Source organism: Pinus tabuliformis, chromosome 8, assembly GCF_031772625.1.
Source record: "Pinus tabuliformis cultivar Carrire ecotype Pingquan chromosome 8, CPIR1, whole genome shotgun sequence".
Taxonomy (NCBI): domain Eukaryota; kingdom Viridiplantae; phylum Streptophyta; class Pinopsida; order Pinales; family Pinaceae; genus Pinus; species Pinus tabuliformis.
In genome coordinates this window covers 117,921,049-117,942,062 of record NC_142294.1, presented here as the reverse complement: position 1 = coordinate 117,942,062, position 21,014 = coordinate 117,921,049, and the positions used below count along the sequence as shown (strand labels likewise).

The 21,014-nt window shown below is 38.7% G+C and overlaps 1 protein-coding gene across 1 annotated transcript in view; it reads right to left on the bottom strand.

Annotated features, from left to right (window-relative positions):
- LOC149234407 (ATP-dependent RNA helicase DEAH11, chloroplastic-like) overlaps window positions 1–20,728 on the bottom strand; it is a 38,084-nt gene extending 17,356 nt beyond the window's left edge. Inside the window, 2 exon segments of the mRNA XM_089371835.1 lie at window positions 19,489–20,048; window positions 20,051–20,728. Of these exon segments, the coding sequence (XP_089227961.1) occupies window positions 19,489–20,048; window positions 20,051–20,240 (750 nt within the window). The 5' untranslated portion in view covers window positions 20,241–20,728.
- Between the last annotated feature and the right edge of the window lie 286 nt (window positions 20,729–21,014).

The window sequence follows — 21,014 nt, the reverse complement described above, 5'->3', positions numbered from 1 at the left end:
TTTGTTAGCCTAACATGGTTCCTGTAGGCTAAGGCAGAGAAAATTTAATAAGGGGACTTAATTTTTCTAGGGAAACATTATAAAAGTCTAACTGATAAAAAAGAGACATTTCCCAGGCAAGTGAAAAGTCACTTTAATTTTATAAAGTGACTTTATAAAAATTAAATGGCTAAAATGGTGGCAAAAGTGGCCACAAGTTTAAAAAAAAAAAATTAAAAGTGAAGAGACTCTGCTCATTCATTCACTTGTGTTTCTAAAAAAAGTGTTCTTGGAGAGTTTTTGGAAATGAAGTTTAGGGTTTGGGAAAACCCTATCAGCCATAGCTGGTTTCAATGTTAAAACTATACACTCTAACTGGTTCAAAGAGTGGAATCACTCAAATTTCACTATCGGAACTCAAAGGAGAAGATGATTTGCAAGAGCTATTGAGGCATTGGGGTGTCATCACTTGATTTTAACCACTGATATTGTATTTTCTATATATTCTTTAACAAGTGGACATCTCAACCCAAATCTGAAGTTTTTCCTAAGGGTTTATCTCTGTCATATATCGAGGACCTGCTTCAGAAGGAAAGCTTAAGCTCAGAGATCAAGTTCCTCTGTTGAAAAAAGTGTGTTCCGCTGGTATTCCACTGCAGGTCGAGTTTCTTCTTGTGGGTCGAAGTTTTTATTCCTCCCTTCAGTGGCACGCATATCTATGTATAAAGTGTTGGGCATATAATCTCTGCTGTGGAATCCTATCACATTAAAGGAGCCAGGATTCTCTGCTGAAGGAAGCCACACATTCCTAGCCTCTCTGGCTGTACGAACTAGTGGGAGAAGAGCGGCAAATGCTGATATTTGAGGGACGAGACTCCCTCTGTCTGTTGTAGATGCTTCTACATTTCCAGCTCAGGGACCGAGACCATTTTGCTGAGGGAGAACCATTGCACTCAGAAACTCAGTGGCTGAGATTAAGTGCAGAAAGAAGGATGAGTTCAGTTTTATGGCTGAAGTAAAATCTGTAGGTGAGAGGGACGAGTTGGACTGATACATAGTGGCGGTATTTCATTTGTTTGTGCACCCAGAATGAAAGAACCAGCAGCTTATTGTAACCATGTTACACTGTGTATTTATTTCTGAGTTATGCTTCTGATATATATATATATATATATATGTTTAAAGTGCTGCACTTTGATGAATAAATGCTCTGTTATTGTAGACTGATATTTTAAATAAAGGAAGGCACATTCTACACTCTGATTCACGTTGTTCATTCTCATAAAGTTATTTTCTGTTATGTGCTAAAGTTGAGGACCAACATTTAGAGACATTAGACCATTGAAAACCACTGTTTGGGAAAATTAAAACTCACAGAAATACCTACAGCAATGTACATGTGATATGTTTGACAAAATGTCTAACTGAAAGAGTCATTGAAAAAAAAAACAGAAATTTGTGGTCATTTGGAACATTTCCTTAAAAGGAAACTTACATCTTCTCCATTAGATAATGAATAAATAGTTCCTTGATGCTTAGTAATTAATTGACTGGAAGGGAATGTTGGAAAATGTAACTAGGTTCAGTCTTTATTAATGTATTTGGGTAATCATGTAATGTACTTGTCAAAAGAATAAAGAAAAGATTTATTATTATTATTATTATTATTGACTTATTAAAGCATGGCTTTCATGCTTGGGTCATCATGTTTTAGGTCAAAGTCCCCATTGAGGACTTTTAGGATTTTTTCCGAGTCAACAGAGTCATTGTACTTTTAAAGAGACCCTTCTTGCACTTTTGAATCATGTAAAAAGGTTAAGTATTGAGTCAAATATGAATTATGTTACCTCCACATCAAGTTGGCTTTAAGATGATCAAGTCAGCCTCAAAGAAGGCTATTCGACCTCACCCAAAGCCTACATATAGAGCTGTTCGAATTCCATTTGGAGAACATTCACAACAAGCAAGTTCGATATCTCCTTGAAGCTGGAAAAAGTGTGAAATAGAGGAAAGGAAGCAAAAGAAGTGCGAGTTTGGTCTAGGAGAAGGAAGGAAGATCGAAGTTTTGGTGCATCTATCTCTCTCTCGTGCCCTAGTTTGGAAGATCAAAGCTTTCTTGTTGATGTCATAGCCACTTGTTGCATGTTGTTGCTTCCAGATCGATGTATAGGTCGAAGTTGATGTTACTGGGTGTTGCTGCCTCAAAAAGTTGTATTGGCCCAAAATCGAAGTTTCTAAGTGAAGATCGAAGTATTCCACTGAAGATCGAAGTCTCCAAGACAAGGTCAAAGAATGTGTTGCTACTACTGATGTTGCTGCCAGGTCAAGTAGGTTCATTTGCAAGAAAAAATGAAGGCTGACTTGGTGTGGAGAAAAGTTTGTGTCAAGGTCTAGAGTCTTGGAACATCTCCAGAAAAACTATTGAAGGAAGAATTAATGTCTGGGTTTTCCCCTAGAGAGGGGTTTTGCCCTAGTTGTGAGCCTATATCTGGTGTCCATTGTTTTATGCGCTATTCAAGGTTCTTGGGAGCGGGAGCGAAAACAGGGATCGGGAGTGACATTTTCAGAAGCTCTCGGTTTGGGAGCGAATCGGGGAGCGAATTTTTATATAATATATATTTTTTTATATTTTGATGCATATATGTCAACAAAAGCATGTAGAATGATGAATTAGATATAAAAAGCATAAAAACATAGATTGAACCATATAACATCAATCATCTAGAAGTTATAATCTTCATCAACCACGTCCACAAGTTAGTAACATACAACATATTGAGTCTCATGATTCATCAATCTTAAAGTTTCAAGCTTTCAAAATTCAATATATAACATTTATCATCATTGATCACCAAAGTTGTACTTGTAAGCTAAGTGTAACCATTACAACAAAGAATACCTAACATGAAATGAAATGAAATGAACTGAAATGAAACAACTTTCAACTTTCACGAAGCATCATATTCATAATTCATTACCAATGAGTTATAATTGCCAACTTCAAACTTAAATTGTCATATATTGTTTACAAAAAATATAATAATAAATATGAAAGAGTCAACAGTTATAAAAACTGCTAGAAAATACAAGTAATAAGGCGGCAATAGCAAAGGAACAATAGTTGGAACTCGAGCACTGGCACTACTACTGGATGGTGGGGGTGGCATGTTTGTTGTTGCTTCATCATCATCTCTCAAAAGTTTTGCTTCCAATTCTTCAAGATGTATAGTGCCATCCTCCAAATTATCCTCCTATGGGTGGTTGTCCCAAATTTTATATTGGATCCTCATAAGCCTGATCACAATAATGACTCAATAACCTCAAGTTGTAGTGCACATAACCCAAGATTTCTTCCCGATTTCATTAAGTATGTTTCTTCTCACATTATGTATGAAGTTGTAAGTGCTCCAACACCTCTTTGCAGAAGAATTATTTACAGCCTATGAGAGAACTTTTTTTGCCAATTTTGGCAAAAGTCCCATCCCGCCATATGCTTCCCACCATGTGAGAGCATCAAATTTGTCTCTATCTTCCATTACATGCAAAGAACCAAACAAACCAGTGCAACTGAAGTATCTGCCTAATTCAAGACGCAGATTAGCACACTCCTCCCTATCAGGGACTAGCTTGTCTAATGCTTTCATATATCCCTCTTGTACCTTTGGATTTGTATGGGGTTTGGCCCTAACCCCACCCCCAGGTGCAGGTTGGCTCAACCAAGATGGAGAGTAGTATTTTGACATAAGGATATACGCCAAGACATGTAGTGGAACATTAAGTTTATTCCACCGTGTACACACACAATTGTGAATCATTGTATACAAGTTGGGATCATCTTCATGAACAATATCTTTTATTTGCCCCAACATGGTATCCATCTGCTCATACACCTCCCAAATCATTGATTTATCTATATCTGCAAAACGAATCATGCTATAAATGGGCTTGGTGAATTGCAATACTTGCCTCACACGTGCCCAAAACAGACCATCAAGAGCAGTCTCCTCCACCTGTTCAAAACCTTGCTTGTCAACTACATTTGTAACCTTGCCCTTTAATACTTGCTAGTGTGGACTTGACGCCATGCTAGCCAATGAGTCTCTTACCTTCAAAAGGCGCCTGAAGGTGAGGTAATAGCTAGCAAATCTCGTCTTTGCAATCTTCAACAGCTCAAATCTTGAGTGACTATAGAAAAGCCCATGGGTATTGCTATGATTTGTAATAAATGTTATCATTTGTTTGCCTCTCTTGTACAAATCACCAATCCATTTGTATTGTTGGTTTTTGTTCTTAATAATATCATGCATCAAAAGGTTTATTGTGTGAACCAAACACCCAGACCAAAATATGTTGGGGTATTTATCCTCAATAATTGCTCATGCTAACTTAAAATTAGCAGCATTATCAGTGATGACTTGGATGACATTGTATGGCCCAATATGTTCAATTGTTTCAAGTAATGGTTTTGCAATGTTGATGTCAGTCTTGAACTTCTCTGAGTAATCATATGTCGAAAGAAAGACGGCACCACTAATAGACACAGCAAGAACACTTATCAATGGCTTACCTTTTACTTTTGCCCATCCATCAGATACAATGGACACCCCATGCTCAGTCCAAGAATTTGTCATTCTACTCAAAGAATGTGATATTTTTTCTTTTTCATGATCAAGTCCAACGGTTCTAACCTTGTCATACCCAGGGCTCTTGTACCCTTTGGGGGCATCATTTATGGCATAAACCATTTCATGCCAATAAGGTGAGCGAAGAACATTGAATGGTATCCCACATGCATAGAGAAACCAGAAAATTTTTGAATCCAGATCATTCCTACGCCCTTCATCAAGGAAATCTGATATGGTTCTACGCCAAAAAGAGATGTTTGTTCATGTGCCTCCATATCCACTATAATGGGAGGATGCTGAAAGAGTTCTTTGTGCATGTGATTGTGACCTATGTTCAAAGAAACCAATTGATTTTTAGATTTGTATTGGGCTTCCTCCTCTTCACTTATGTATTTGGCTCTTTCTGTCACTGACACACTTAAACAAGCTTTGATTCCTATTGGTTTATCTCCATCCCATGGCCTTTTCCCATAGAGGTGCCTTCTGGCACGGGTGTATAAACCTATGTAAATTTTGTTGCAATGGTTGCATGTAAATTTAGTGGTTCCACCCCCTTTCCCTGCTTCAGACCTAGTAACATATTTCCACAATGGGGTTTGGTCTTGTTTAGTTTTTTGGGCCTCATCACGTCCACTCTCTTCCTCCTCACCAAGGTACTTCTCTCCAAGGTTTTCATCAAATCCACTATAACCCACTTCTTCATCTTTTTCTTCATCATGATTAACCCCCCTCTTACTCTCCAACACCATAATAACCAAAAAAGGAACCAACAAGAAGAAAATGCCAAGCCATATAGCCATGATGTTTGAAGTTTTGAGTCTGCAAAAAAATGGAGGAATGGGAATGGGAAATAGAGAATTGTTTTTAGCAATGAACATAAAAAAACAAAAATGCTAGATTAAAGTGTATATCCTACCTCTTTGGCCTTCAATCCCAAGCTCCAATCTCCCTTGCAAGCTCCTCTCTCTTGCTCTCTCCAAGCTCCAAACTCTCTTTCTCTCTCCAACTTAGACAAATGGGTAAATAATGGTAGGGGAGAGGGTCCTTTTAACATTTTCCCACTCCCCTTCCCTCCCTTTCATCTCCCTCTCCGTCCGTCAGCCGTTGCCTCCCTCTCTCCATCACGCGGCCTTTTTTCGGCGCCAATGGGAGCACTTTTTTAAGAGGGGGAGCGATCGCTCCCCGACCACTCCTCCTCTTAAAAAATCGCTCCTGGAGCGAAGGGGAGCGTTCAAGGAGCGATCACTCCCAATCGCTCCCTCAAAAGCAGGGAGTGAAATTATTTTAAAGGGAACGCGCTCCCAAAATTCAAGGTCAGTGTTTTACGAAACGGCCGTACCGAAACGGAAACGGCCGTTTCGTTCCGGGTTATTAAAAAAAATTTCAAAACGGCCTTTGACCCGGCTCGGTTGACCGGGTCAGCTATGACCCGGCCGAGTCAGCCAATGACTCGGCCGGGTCATAGCTGACCCGGTCAACCCGGCCGGGTCCCGTCAAAAAACGGCCGAGTCAATAGGACTCCAGTTAGCAGGGTTTTTTCAGTTATAACAGCATTTTTCCAGTCATTTTATTAGCAGTTATCAGGTTAGTCGGATCAGAGAATTTTCCTGGCCTCGTGATTGCACACAGCAAAGGCAGCTCTTAGAAATAAAAAAAATTATCGAAGGTAGAGCAATTTTGACCCTCATTAGTGAATATCAAAACTTATGGGAACCTTAGCATGAAAAAACTCCTGAAAGAAGTTTCTCAGAATACATTTATCTTATGAAAAGATCAAAGGAGATAGATCTTGGAACTCAAAGATTCTACAACTGAGTCTACAAATAAGATCCAATATGAAGGTGAAAAACGCAAGTCACATTGATAATCATAAGGATGAACTTAAGATCTCTGTAGGTAACTTGGATGCTCCAGAATTAGAGAGGCTCCATCAACATTGCTTCATTTTCTGTTGGTAAGATCAAGAACGCTATTAATTCACCAAGGACTACAGCACAACACACTAAAGGCCATGATGGAGATCATGATGGAGATCATGATTGAGTTATTAACCTGCCAATTAGTTCACAAGTCAACCAGAAGTTGCAGAGAAACCGTGCAACAAAATCTGTTAATGTTGTTTGCTCTCCTTGCAATCAACAATTTGTTAGTTCCATTGTCCTGTCAGAGCTAAGGAAGAAAACCAAATTAACATTGGGGTACAATAACATTGGGGTACAATATCATTCCTATTTCATAAAGCTTAACTCTTTGAATGAAAAATATGTTCAAATTGCACCTTTCGATAGGCAATGGACTATTATTCTTTCCAACAAGCAAAATGATCACTACCAAATTTTAGAGAAGATCCATCTATTCATGACAAAATAACCCTAGTCATGCATCATATTAGCACTAGGTTTGTACCTTTCCAAGAGGTCCAAATGTTTTGATGATCAGTTGACAACTTCATTTAGAAACAGTGAAGGGTTAGGTATTGAGCTATGTTAAAAAAAGAATTATGGCAGGGTGACATAAAGCTTAGAAATAAAATTATGTTTTTTTATAAAAAAAATAAATATTTAATGTATTTTTTACAACGACCGAGTCATTGAAATCGAGCCGGCCGAGTCATTGCCGTTTCCGTTTCCGTTTCCGAGTCGATCCTCGGCCGAGTCCGAATCCGAGTCCGTTTTGTAAAACATTGTTCAAGGTAGCTCCCGAGCAGAGGGAGAATTAGGAGCAAATTCAAGGGGGCGTGCTCCCCCACACCCTGGTGATATTGCTTTGGTAATTGCTTGATGAACTAAAAGAAAGAAGATATAAAGAAATCTAATAAGAAATCAAGAACATCACACGTAATTATCAAGTACAAGAAACTCTTTCTGCTTTTCTGAATTTCTAACAGAGAAAAGATTAGTGTCATTGATTGGAGTAGAGAAGTAAGGGTTCTCCTTACCTAGGTGCTAAGGCTAGCAAAGGGACCCACAAGATAGCCAGCCACCTTAGCAGAATATTAAATTATTCAACTATTTCCTAATGTTATACTTGGGAAAATTTTAAAAATCCTACATTAACTTATGATTTAATCCTAGCCCTTCATCAAGATTTACTCTCAGCCATTGAGAGTGATGTTAGAATTGAGGTAGAGATTATAAGAGGAGACAAACCGAGTAAGTGGTCAATTCAATGAGCACAGAGATTATGTCAATGGCTCAGAGCAAGAGAAGGGTTCTCAGCAATCAGTGATCAAGTCAGGAATTGAGAGGTAGGAAGGAAGAGTCTGAATAGCCTTAGCCCATTTGTAGTGCACAAGGATAGAACTGATTGTTGAACAAAACCCCTAAATGAAGCAACATGGTCTTGGGTGACTTTGATCCAACCTCAAAATGGGTTGTGGAGAGTCAGGCACCAGCATTTGACAATGAATACCATTCTTAGTTGAACTTGAACAAACCTCCACAAGTTCCACAAGGAGAGATATCACAAGAACCACCTTCAAGGCCAAGGGAATCAAGTTGGAATCCCACTGCAAACTTAGAGGCTACTTATTCTGCACATGAAGATAAGTAGGATGATTATGATGATGGCCATTAGGACTTGTAGTTATAGTATTGTAGTATCATCCTTACTTTTGGACTATAGAGACCATTTAGAGTTTGTTTCTTGAGTATTTTGGTTTAGCGATGTTTTGCACTAAGCGTTATTTTGGTTATATGCACTCTTACTTGTTATATAAATGAGAACTTTTGCATGTATGTGTATAAATGAGAGATATCACAAGAACCACCTTCAAGGCCAAGGGAATCAAGTTGGAATCCCGTTGCAGACTTAGAGGCAACTCATTCTACACATGAAGATAAATAGGATGATTATGATGATGGCCATTAGGACTTGTAGTTGTAGTATTGTAGTATCATCCTTAGTTTTGGACTATAGAGACCATTTAGAATTTGTTTCTTGATGTATTTTGGCTTAGCAATGTTTTGCACTAAGTGTTATTTTGGTTATATGCACTCTAACTTGTTATATAAATGAGAACTTTTGCAAGTTTGTGTATAAATGAGAACTTTTGCATGTTTGTGTATAAAGGAGAGATATCACAAGAACCACCTTCAAGGTCGGGGGAATCAAGTTGGAATCCCACTGCAGACTTAGAGGCTACTCATTCTGCACATGAAGATAAGTAGGATGATTATGATGATGGCCATTAGGACTTGTAGTTGTAGTATCATCCTTATTTTTGGACTATAGAGACCATTTAGAGTTTGTTTCTTGATGTATTTTAGTTTAGCGATGTTTTGCACTAAGTGTTATTTTGGTTATATGCACTATTACTTGTTATATAAATGAGAACATTTGCATGTTTGTGTATAAATGAGAACTTTTGCATGTTTGTGTATAAAGGAGAGATATCACAAGAACCACCTTCAAGGCCATGGGAATCAAGTTGGAATCCCACTGCAGACTTAGAGGCTACTCATTCTGCACATGAAGATAAGTAGGATGATTATGATGATGGCCATTAGGACTTGTAGTTGTAGTATTGTAGTATCATCCTTATTTTTGGACTATAGAGACCATTTAGAGCTTGTTTCTTGATGTATTTTGGTTTAACGATGTTTTGCACTAAGTGTTATTTTGGTTATATGCACTCTTACTTGTTATATAAATGAGAACTTTTGCATGTTTGTGTATAAATGGTTTAGATTCATATGGATGCGTATGAATATATATGTTTTTCTTTAAAATTTGAATATTTTGTGTTTTTAGTTGACTAATTTTTAGGTCTAATTTTTTACTAGTTCCCAATTCAGAGGGTTTTTTTATTCGATTACCAATTTGGTTCCCATAACATCGATATATTTAGAGATCATGTAGACATTGAGGATTTGAAATGTTCTTTCAACTCCTCCTTATGGGCTTGTTAAGCATCTATAACACCCATCTTGGGCTTTCTTGGTCTTCTTGGACTTTCCAAAGGACCTTACAGTGGTTCCCTACCCTCTATAAATTGCTAACGAATCTAGATCATGCACATACATCAATATAACAAGTACCTTGATTGTAATTAAGCACAAACTTGGTGTTATAATAGCAAACTAATTCATATCCAATAGGAGATTCAAAATCTCGCAATGGCACTCAAAACAAATCTTATACAGATTTTAATTCCACTTTGGAATCTTTAATTTTATGTGGTCATATCATTGCCCTATGCTCTAAAGCAAACAATAAAACATAAGAATGATTTCGCACATTGATTTACACAAAATACATCAATCTTCGACTAGAGAAAATGCATTCTAAGTTGCAAAAGAACTCTCAACTATATGGCATTGTCTACCTTGTTATAAAACTTACAAACCATTTGCATTTTGTTTAAGCCTTTTAGAGTCTTACAAAGTTCTTTCACAATCTTAGCATTGCTTCCATATTCGTTGGAGTCTTCCTGGTACAAATAGAACCAAGTGACCTCTCTTATTATCCCTTTTGTTGGCTTCACCTAGTGCTTGTTCACTCAAGTTCTCTTGACGTTTATGCATAGAATTCCCATAAGATCTACTCCCTTGTTTTATAACAGTGTTCTCGATTATCACGCTCTAAAAAGTTTATCATCATTCTACAAGCTCCCAAAACCTAACTCCCAAATCCCCCTCTATTATTGCAACTCCACCTTTCTATTCGATCTATCAAAGAATCAATTACAAAAGGAAAACTAATTTGGTTACTCAATCAGGGGCTTCCTAATCATTCTTTGAGCTACCAAATAACTAGAGTTTCTCTTGCCAATTGTCGACAAGTTACATGGTATCATGTGGCAGCTTTCTTATAAACCTACCTTATCTACCCTGGCAACTTTCTTATCTACCTTGTTACAACACTTACAAACCATCTGTATTTTGTGTAAGCCTCCTAGAGTCTTACAAAGTTCTTTCACAATCTTAGCATGGCTTCCATATGCTTTGGAATCTTCTTTGAACAAATAGCACCAAGTGATCTCTCTTACTATCCCTTTTGTTGGCTTCACCTAATGGTTGTTCGCTCAACTTCTCTTGATGTCTTTACATAGAATTCCTATAAGATCTGCTCCCTTGTTTTATAAACAGTGTTCTCAACTATCATGCTCTAAAAAGTTTATCATCATTCTACAAGGTCCAAAAACTTATCTCCCAAATCCCCCTCTATTATTGCAACTCCACCTTTCCTTTTAAGCTATCAAAGAATTAATTACAAAAGGCAAACTAATTTCATTCCTTGGTTGTAGGCTTCCTAATCGTTCTTTAAGCTAGTAAATAACTACAATTTCTCTTACAATTGTCGACAAGTTACATGGTATCAAGTGGCAGCTTTTTTATCAAACCAAAACCTATTTTTACTTGAATTGGCTTGGTCAAGTTCTTGTGGGTTTCCCTTACCAGAGAAATTCTCATCATATTTTCCAATGGTTTCTCACCCATTTACCCAATGTTTTAGCTATTGAGTTTTCACAAACTTCTCACAATCCACCTACTTATCAAGTTTTCTTCCTTGGACCTTTCAAGTCTTCCTCCACATTCAAAGAAACATCAATGACATTTCCTCAACCTTTTACAAGTCTACCATATGCCTTGCTCACTAAAGCCTTAGAAGTTAGTCCTTTGCTCAAAAATTGAATGTCTCTTTTGCCTGACATTCCAACCTTAAGTAGCCAGCCCTTCTACCAAGTAAGGCTTTTGCTCTTGCGCCAAGGACTAAATTTTAAGCAAGGTATTCATCTCCCTTTGTTCAACGAGCTAAAACTTGGCTAAGTTTGTCACCTCTTCCAACTCCTCTCGTCTTCCATTGCTCAATGAAAGCGAGCTCACCTACTTAAGATGTTGCCCACCCATGTGCTTGACATTATGTCTAGTCACATACTGAATTTTTGCATATCAACCACATGCAATGTATGCATAAGCACCAACCCAATGCACCTTATTGTGCACCATCCCTATGTGCCTTATCAGGCACTCAACCCCCTATGCTTAGCTATTTACCCCTTAGCCAATGTCACGAATATTTAGATTATTCGCTCAAAAACGTTCTCCTTGCTAACCAAACCTCTCCTCCTTTGCTCAACAACATCTCCTTGCTTGACAAAATTATCATTTGCTCAACAACGGGGGCTTGGAAGGCAAAGGAGGAGATATATAGATCTTGTCCAACATATTTCTTGATATATAGATCTTGTCCAACAAATTTCTTAAGTGTGTGTGTTTAATTATGGCATGAAACAACGCGTAGTATGCTTTTCCCTTCCAAACATTTTTACAAAAAAAATTGATCTAGAAGTACGTTTTTTTGGAACTACCATAAGGAAGAATGTGATATCCTCCTCCATATCCACCTATAGCCTCCACCATATCCTCAACCCCCTCATGATAAGTTAGGCTCAACTAATAAGAATTTCTTTCTTTGATATCGTATATGAGGAGAGAAGCTAATATAATTGGGATTCTTATTCTAGGTTTTCATGATCGACATGATTGTCGTGAGTTGAGAGGTTTATTAAAAGAACTAGACATCAGAATTAATCAAATAATTCATGAAGGAGAATCTATAGAGGATCCCTCTTCCATATCATAATTTTTCATCTTTTAGCGTGTATGGATCCTCTAAGTAAGCTCTGACAATAATCTGACTCGACAAAATAACGTTTTATGACCCAAGGAAAAGTACTTGCGATTCGTTGGTTATTAGGGGCATCTCGAAAACGCTAGAGTCAATTCCTTAATTTCATTCATGAACTAGTTTAACCACTGAAAGGTGCTCGGGTTAATCCATGGAGGAAGAGCTTAAGAGCAAAGATTGGAATATATATATGTATAATGTTCTTTATATATATATAAAGAACATTATATAAAGATTGGGTTGTCATATATAAAGAACATTAGATATATATATATATATATATATATATATATCAAAGAGAGAGAGAGAGAGAACTCAATAAGATAACTCAAGCCATTAAGTGTTTTAAGCTTCATTCAAGAGGTCTCAAGATTGATTCCCCAAGCTAGCTTCCTCTATTACATGCCTCACATGATGTCCTAACCAATACAAGCACCATAGCCAACACAAATGGGTTTAAAAGGGGTTTCATCCACGAAATGCCAACAAGTGCCCAAAGGTTTCCTACAAGGCTTTCCTTGGAAATAAAAAATGTTAATACACACACACACACACACCCCAAGGAATATCTTACAAGATCCCCCCTGTCTTCTCCAAAATATCAAAATGAACAACAACTAAACTACCAACCACAATCACTCTTGGTAACCCCAAGAGACTCAATTCAATTTGATCCTATGAACTGTGGCCCACTCGTTGACAACGTCACACGTGCCTTGGGTGGATTGTTTAAACAATTGAACTAACTCATGGGTCTACACAAAAATAAATATCAAATATGATTGTGTGTGTACCTAGTTTACCCTAAGTACCATTCTAAGAATGAGGGCAAGTGCCCAATGGGTGCCCTCAAGAAATGCATTCTGCAAAACAAAAAATATATTACCATATATTATAATACACACATGCATGTATATATATGTCAATTGGGTCTAGCTCAAACAATTGTGAGGACTATTATACTTCCCACCCAAGTTAAATCCCTACAAGTGACATGCTAAACTCTTAATGAGTATAATGTTTTCCCATGTTAACAACGACTCAAGTTTCTAGGAAATGCCCAATGGTTTTCCCAAGATATGTATTTCATTGAGAACAAAATGAAAATAAATTAAAATAAAAAATGCATACTCACACACACAGCCCAAGAAAAACCTCACAAGATCCCCCACTCTTCCCCAAAATATCCAAATGAACAGCAAATCAATCACTAACCACAGTAGTCATTGTTAACCACAAGGGACTCGACCCAATTTGAACCTATGAGATACGCCCTCCTCATTGGATGAGATATGACCTCCTCATTGGCAACAGACCTTGGGTGGATTGTTCAACCAATCAAGCTAACCCTTGGGAAAACACACATGCACACATAGAGTTACCAACATCTTCTTTAAGGAGCTCTCTAGACAGTCCTTCACATCCCATGAATGGCACCCAAGGCAAGTGTCACTAGCAAGCATGTCTAGCTAACCTCGAGAGACCCAAATGGATTCAACCTCATGACCTCCTTAGCTCAACTTCAACTTGAGCTACATGTTGGATCTAAGGACTATATGTGTGTATGTAAGTGCACACATGCACAATTCTAAACTACTAATAATTATTTCATCTCTTATCTCCCAACACAAAGTTGGGTCTCATAGCAAGCATAACAACCATTTTTTGCTACAAGTAGAGCTGTTAAACACACATGGAGAGCGAGAGAAATATGAAAGATAAATCATGCAGTACAATTTTTATTAACAATCGATATACATTTATAGTACATTGTTTGACCGTTGGGTTCCACATCCCAAGGTCTCTTGGACTCCTTTTGTCCATTCAGCTTCCACACTAACCCATTGAGGATTAGGTGTCCAACATTCCCCCCCTTAATCCGAAGGGTTATGTATGTGTCCAAGAAGAGAGCTGTAATACAAAATGTGCAAAAATGCATGGCAGCACTAGGCTGAATGTGCTCTCTGAAATGTTGGTATAAAGGGCGGTGGTTTAAGGATGACCACCAACACTGGAACGCTTAGTGCAGTTCCCGGAACTCTTACAAAACTGGCAGGAAGCTAAAGTCTTCTGCTAGAGGAAGTGCTCCTATTGTTTTGAAGAGGGAAACCTTCAACCAATAAAGGGAGGTCTCACCCCGCATAAAAGGGAAAACTTCAACCTGAAAAGGGAAGTCTCAACCTGTGATGGTTTAAGGATAACCAACAACTCTGGAATGCTTAATGCAATTCCTGGAACTCTTCCAAAACTGGCAAGAAGCTGGAGTCTTCTGCTAGAGGAAGTGTCCTCAATTTTGTTCCTGGAATTCTTCCAAAGCTGGCAAGAAGCTGAAGTATTCTGCTAGAGGAAGTGTCCCAGATTGCCAACTGAAGGCATGTTCACGGGCATCTTTGTCTCTAGCTACAACTCTGAAACTGGTGTGGCAGGTTGTGGCTCAGGCTCGCTTGATGTGGCTTTGAAGCTTGTAGATGACCATCATTTCCCCCCCTGTCAGATACAAGGTGAGATGATGGAGAAAACTCAACTGCAAGACTATTCAATACTCTAGAACAAGTTCTGACATGTGTTTGGAATATCTTCTTGGCTGTTGATGCCCATTGCCAAGAAGCGATCCATCCAAGATGAATCTTTGCTCTTGCAGGACGTTTGTTTCTGAAGCATCTGTGTGAAGAATGGCTGGTTTTATGATAGTGCTTACATGGATGAAGATTAAAACAGTGATCTTTCAAATGGCCAACTCGGTCACAGTGTTAGCATTTCACAATCTGTGGTTGTTGTTGTTGTTGTGGAAGAGGGGCACAGTCTGGAACAGCTAGAGATGAACTGTCATGAAGAGCAGTTGAACTATCATGAATGAATGCAGCACTCTAAAACTGAATGGGCTTGGCGTAGTCTGGAATATGAAAGGACAAGTCCTTGTCATATCCAAGACCAGTTCTATGCTTGTTGTGGACAAGCTGTTCCCAAGGTCTGATGATGGGTTTGGGAAGTGCAGACTGAGTTTCTGCATCTGCATGTACAACTGCTGCTTTATTTGAATGAACTGTAACATTATTGTCTTGCTGTTTATGGGAGTCTGTTTCAATCTTCTGAACAGAAACAGGTTCAGAATGATGACTCCACTGCTGTAATTCTTCTTGTTGTAGCTGAGATTCAAGCTGCAAAAAATCAATCTTTTCCTGTGCATTTTGTAGACATGTCTGAATTTCTGAGAGAGATCCTATGCTGATTTGTAATGTGTCATCAACAATAGATTGTATAAGAGTTTTCATGAACTCTAATACTTCACTGATTCTGGCCTTTTTTCTTCAATGTCAGATTTACACCTTAAAAACTGAACACAATTATTACTTAATGCAGAAAAGTAATAGTACACAGCAATATCTTGTATAAATGTGCAGCAAATGAATCAGGGAATCAATGCATATATATGTAGACAGAAACTATAATGGGTTTTAAATACAATGCCACAATTGGGGCAGCAGCAACTGCAAACTTGCTTGGATCCTTCAAGTACTCCTTCAGAAATGATGGCTATCAAAACTTCAATAATTATAACACCATGTCATGGGCATTGGAATGAATCTCTAGCATGCTGAAACAGCAACGATAGACCTCCTTACATGTCCAAATACTTAGCAAACTGTATAGTGATGGTCATATATACCATAGCATTTTACCATGACCTTTCAAGAGCCTTCCAACTATGCACAGTTTCAGGAAAACCTCCAGGAGATTAGAGAATACTCGCCCCATTCAGGCATATGCGCACAATTCATACTTTTCACAGGATCAACCAATAACAGCATTATTACCACCGCATCGACCAAATGAAGTTCATCTGCTTGTAATGTGACTTGATCAACTATGAACTGCACCTTTAATTATACCAAAACAGCATATGTAAAATAATATGGGTAAATAAATGGTTTCATATCAGAATCGAACCATAATCCAGTAAGGCTCGACTTCTTCATTCAACTTTTCCTCACCAGACTTCTCCATTCTCGTTTCCACATAGAACCAACGACTTATTGTATTAAACATAAATCGATATCACTATTTAATTTATTTATAAACAACACTCTGTGTCTCTTCATACATACCAGTCATGAATTCAACCGCGCTTTCTCTTATACCCAATTTCCACATCGTTTTCTCATTCCGCCTTTACACTGCATGTAGACTTGGCAAACTGTTCCAATCTCCTTACGCAGAACAGTTACACAAAGAACCTTCAATCGATTTCCTTGTCCAACGCTGTCCAATCGAATTCCATTCGATTATATACCATCAGGTCTTCAAACGCTCTTCCGGTATTTCTTTAACGCTGTAATTCGACTTTGCCAGAGTGTATTTCTTCAGAGCCTTCAATTCAATGACTTTGCCAGCTTGTTAACTTATGTTCCTCCTCTGCAATTCCAAATGTCAATTCACTGTATACAGAAATCGAATTATTAAACTGATCACCTCCGTATAGATTATTGTGAATGTCAGACAAAAATGGATTCAATCGATTTGACTTCAAGAACAGGTCTGAGGCGCGCTTATATATTGTTGTTCTTAATCACACAGCTATGACCCCACATTCTATTCGATATCGACTCTTTTTTTTTCTTTTAAACAAGAGCTCAACGCACATATAAAGTCAACAAAGGACCAACACAACACTCAATTTAACGCTCAAATCAACAACGTCATACGCTGGAACTGTTACCCACCATGCAACGCATGGAATATGATACACCAATGCAGAGAGCAGTTAAATTTACCAATACAAAACACAGCCCTTCAAAAATTCAACACTTTGTTGGACTCCACATAACTTGTGACTATGCGCTGGACCATTCTACAAACTCAGTTCAATACCATATACCAAGTCAGTTCAACGCATATACAAAGTGAATGCAAGCACTGTATACCAAAGCTCTTCTCAGCCAAATCAAAAGAATACCAAAGTCAGTTCAATGCATATACAAACTCTGATATCCGCATATACCAGCTCAGTTCAACATACAGATTTTGGACGGGCATATGTATAAACCCACGGCGTTAATATATATAAAGCAATACAGGTATATCGGAGTGGCGCAGCAGATTCATTCAACAGCGTTAATACCATTCAATAAAATGTTGATACCATTCAATAAAACAGCGTTAATACGCATTCATGACCCCTTTTTCGCATCTGTCTCCCACGCAGAGATACCATTCAATAAACTGTTGATACTACACAATAATTCAAACGCTGTGTTAAAATGTGACAGCGTTAAAATGGGACAGCGTTACCATTCGCATTCAAATGTCGATACTACTTCCATACCACATTCAACAGTTACCATGGTAGGAAACGCAGCGTTAATACCATTCTATACATACCGCATTCAACTTCAAACATAACGCATTCAAATAGAAACCATATAAATGTCGATACCATTCGACAGCGTTCATATTCAAAACCGCATACCAGGAGCTGGAAAACTTCGAACCTTCATCGATGATGGCGTATCTACCACTCAGCATTCAACGCAAATTCAACGATCTCTGCTTTACTTGATTCCATGTCAGCCTCAGCGCTAAAACAGGAAATGACAGTGCTATAAAAAATTGACAGTATGGACAGATGTGCAGCGCTAGCAGAGGTAGGTAATTTCAGGTCTGAGGGGAATAAGGCAGATTATTACGACTGAGAAGATTCAGAATGGCAGAGAGAGGCCAAAAATGGCGCTGGAGAAATGACAGGTTAGCTGAGAAAATATTCATGAAATGATCTGCACATACACATAAGGGCCATAAAACAAATGGCTCAAAAATAATTATGCAGGGCAGGAATACGCCTGCTCTGATACCATGTTAAACACACATGGAAAGCGAGAGAAATATGAAAGATAAATTATGCAGTACAATTTTTATTAACAATTGATATACATTTATAGTACATTGTTTGACCGTTGGGTTCCACATCCCAAGGTCTCTTGGACTCCTTTTGTCCATTCAGCTTCCACACTAACCCATTGAGGATTAGGTGTCCAACAAGAGCAAAAATTAACCACAAGCCAACAGAGACCAAACCAACTCTAATATCAATTGCTATGAACCAAACAAAACGAGATAATTGACATAAATGCAATGTCATACAAACAAAACAAAGGTAGATGATATAAACAGAATTTAAGGGGTAAGGTCATGATGAAGGGGTGTGACCACTAGAAAGAAATGCCATTGATAAATTAATAAATTATGTTTAGTTATAGGAAATGGTTTAAATAGATCTTGAGGGGTCAGGTCATGATGAAAGTGTGTGACTGTTAGAAAGAGACACCATTGGTTGATTATATTTAATTAGACTAATTAGAAAGATCACAGTGATCAGCAACAGAGGCATTCAGATCTGACACTCTAAATATCCTAGTCTTACAAGGGCTCGATGCAAAGAACATCATTTCTCTCTAAAATTGACAAGAAGGTTCTTCCACATTATCCCAGTATATTGAGCCTTCTCCCACCAGGAGTAAAGCTCAGCATATCCAGTGGCCCCTTTGCCCTTGGTGAAACAATTAATCAAAATACTTAACGTAACAATTCATACCATATAAGTCAAACGGTATTTAGTCTAGGTTTGCCAATAATCTTACCTTACGAGAAAGTGAGGTTCGCTTTAGTTCTAGTATGTGAGAATTCAAAATATTATATGATGTTATATTTCGCCTTGAAAAACTAGGTAAATTGCCTATCGGTGATCACCGAAGGCAGTAAAGCAGTTACATGGTAGCAGAAACCACCAGAGTGCAAACATTTGGCCAACAGCAAAGACTGATTTTGGTTGAGGTGGATAAGCTCGGGGCTTAAACGTCACTGCGTGCTTATTAAGCACCCACGTTCTCACCATCGCTGAAGTGGGTGGTCTAGTGGTCGATGCAAAGCAATCAACAAACAGAGATCCCGCCAATCTCCTTTGGCCAAGTGGTGTTAGTTATTTGATGGCAGTGGCCAAGGTCAAAAGCTCAAACCCATTGGTATCACTTGACGTTGCACAAAATTCTGCCTAGAAACAGCAATTTAATTAAAGAAAACAGTGTGTTAAACTACCATGCTGCAGTCTAGAGGTAAGTGGGGATGATTACCCAGGTTTTTCGTGGTTCTTGTCCGCATCCGCGGAATTACATAGTCACTCCATCTAACAAGGGGTGGTGTTTCACTAGTGGGAAGAAACACTGAAAAACAGTCAGTAAAACATAAAATATCAAAAAACCTGGTTCATGTGGACTCGCTGAATGGCTTCCCATCTGCTGGAATACATGGGCAACGCCGACTCGAGACGACTGCACTCCCTGAGGAGAATATTATGCAATTGATGCCAAGTCCAGCATTTGCCCAGCACGAAAACTGGCCTCTCGTCTGCACAATCAACATGCCCAATGACACTGTCCCCATCTTCGTGAATCAAATACAGCTGCAAACATTCCAGAGCCCTTTCAAACTCCTCAAGCTTTTTCGAGAGCAAATTCCTCTGTACCTTGAGACCCTCTCTCAAACTCTCCAACTCGTAGTATCTCTTCAGAGGATTCCGGCCTTTCCTCTGAGTCGAAGCCTTGAGGATCTCCTTGTCCACAGCATCGATTTCATTCTTGCACTTTTTCGCGGCCTCCCCCTGATGCAGAGATTTGAGGTAATTCATGAAAATCCCTCGCAATCGACGGCCAATTTCAATAATGAGGGGCCGCTCTGCGAAAATTAGTTCGGGAGTCCAGCCGTGGGTACCTAATAAACGCTGCTCCCACAGGAAAACCACACCTTCGACCGTCAATTCCCAGCTTTTAAAAACAATTTTGCAACAACGTGCCCTGTTCCTGTAGATACTTGATAATCTTCAACATCCGGGCACGCTTCTATTATGCATTTCGGGTCGCACTTTCTTCCGTTCTCAGAAGAATCACAAATCCCTTCCCTGCAAAACAGTCTCACTTCCCTGAGACAACCCGTTTGTCTTCCAAACTGCTTCATGGTGGCCAAGCCCGTCAAACTCTTTCAAAATCTTAACACCTTCAGCCTTTAAGCCTCCTAACCCTTCAAAGTTTAGGAGGCTTGGTCTTAAAACCTCAGAAAACTTCCAATTCAGACCCTGAATCCTGAAATTTAACTCTCCCAAGTCTTTAAACCCTCGAACCTTTAAATCTCCGACGTTTCAAACCCAAAGCTCAACCCTTCCGACTTCAAAACCATGACTCTTCATCTCAGCCTTCATCTCCGAATTTTAAGCCAAATCTTCAAACCCTTGACTTCTTGCGTCCGTAAAACCATATGAAAATCCTTAAAACCTTGACCTCCTTAGCAATTTTTTTAGAACCCTTCCGAACCTCGCGCAATTCTGAGAATAGATCAGATTGTGTGGCAGCCACGCAAGCTTGCCCAATATATGCGATGAATTTCGAGGGGCTGTCCTTTCCTGTCCGATCCGGTCTCATCGATCCGTTCAATTGAATTTATACAACATTGGTCAGTGTTTGGTTTTATCTCCACTGGCGGGTTATTACCGATAGTCACTGTCGTCTTGACACGTCTATGGAAATGCTTTTAGAAGACTTTTCTTCTCGAGTATAACACCATCACAGGTGGAATTTTGCTTATTTTAGGGGAAGGTGGTTTTTTCGGGGCGTGAGACTGGTTTCTTTTGTCAAGAGGACGGATGACATAAATTTATGCATGAAATTTGTTTTTTCTGAATGAAGGTGGTTTTTCCCTGTGAGAAGAGTGGTTTTTGGGTAAGTAATTTGAGTT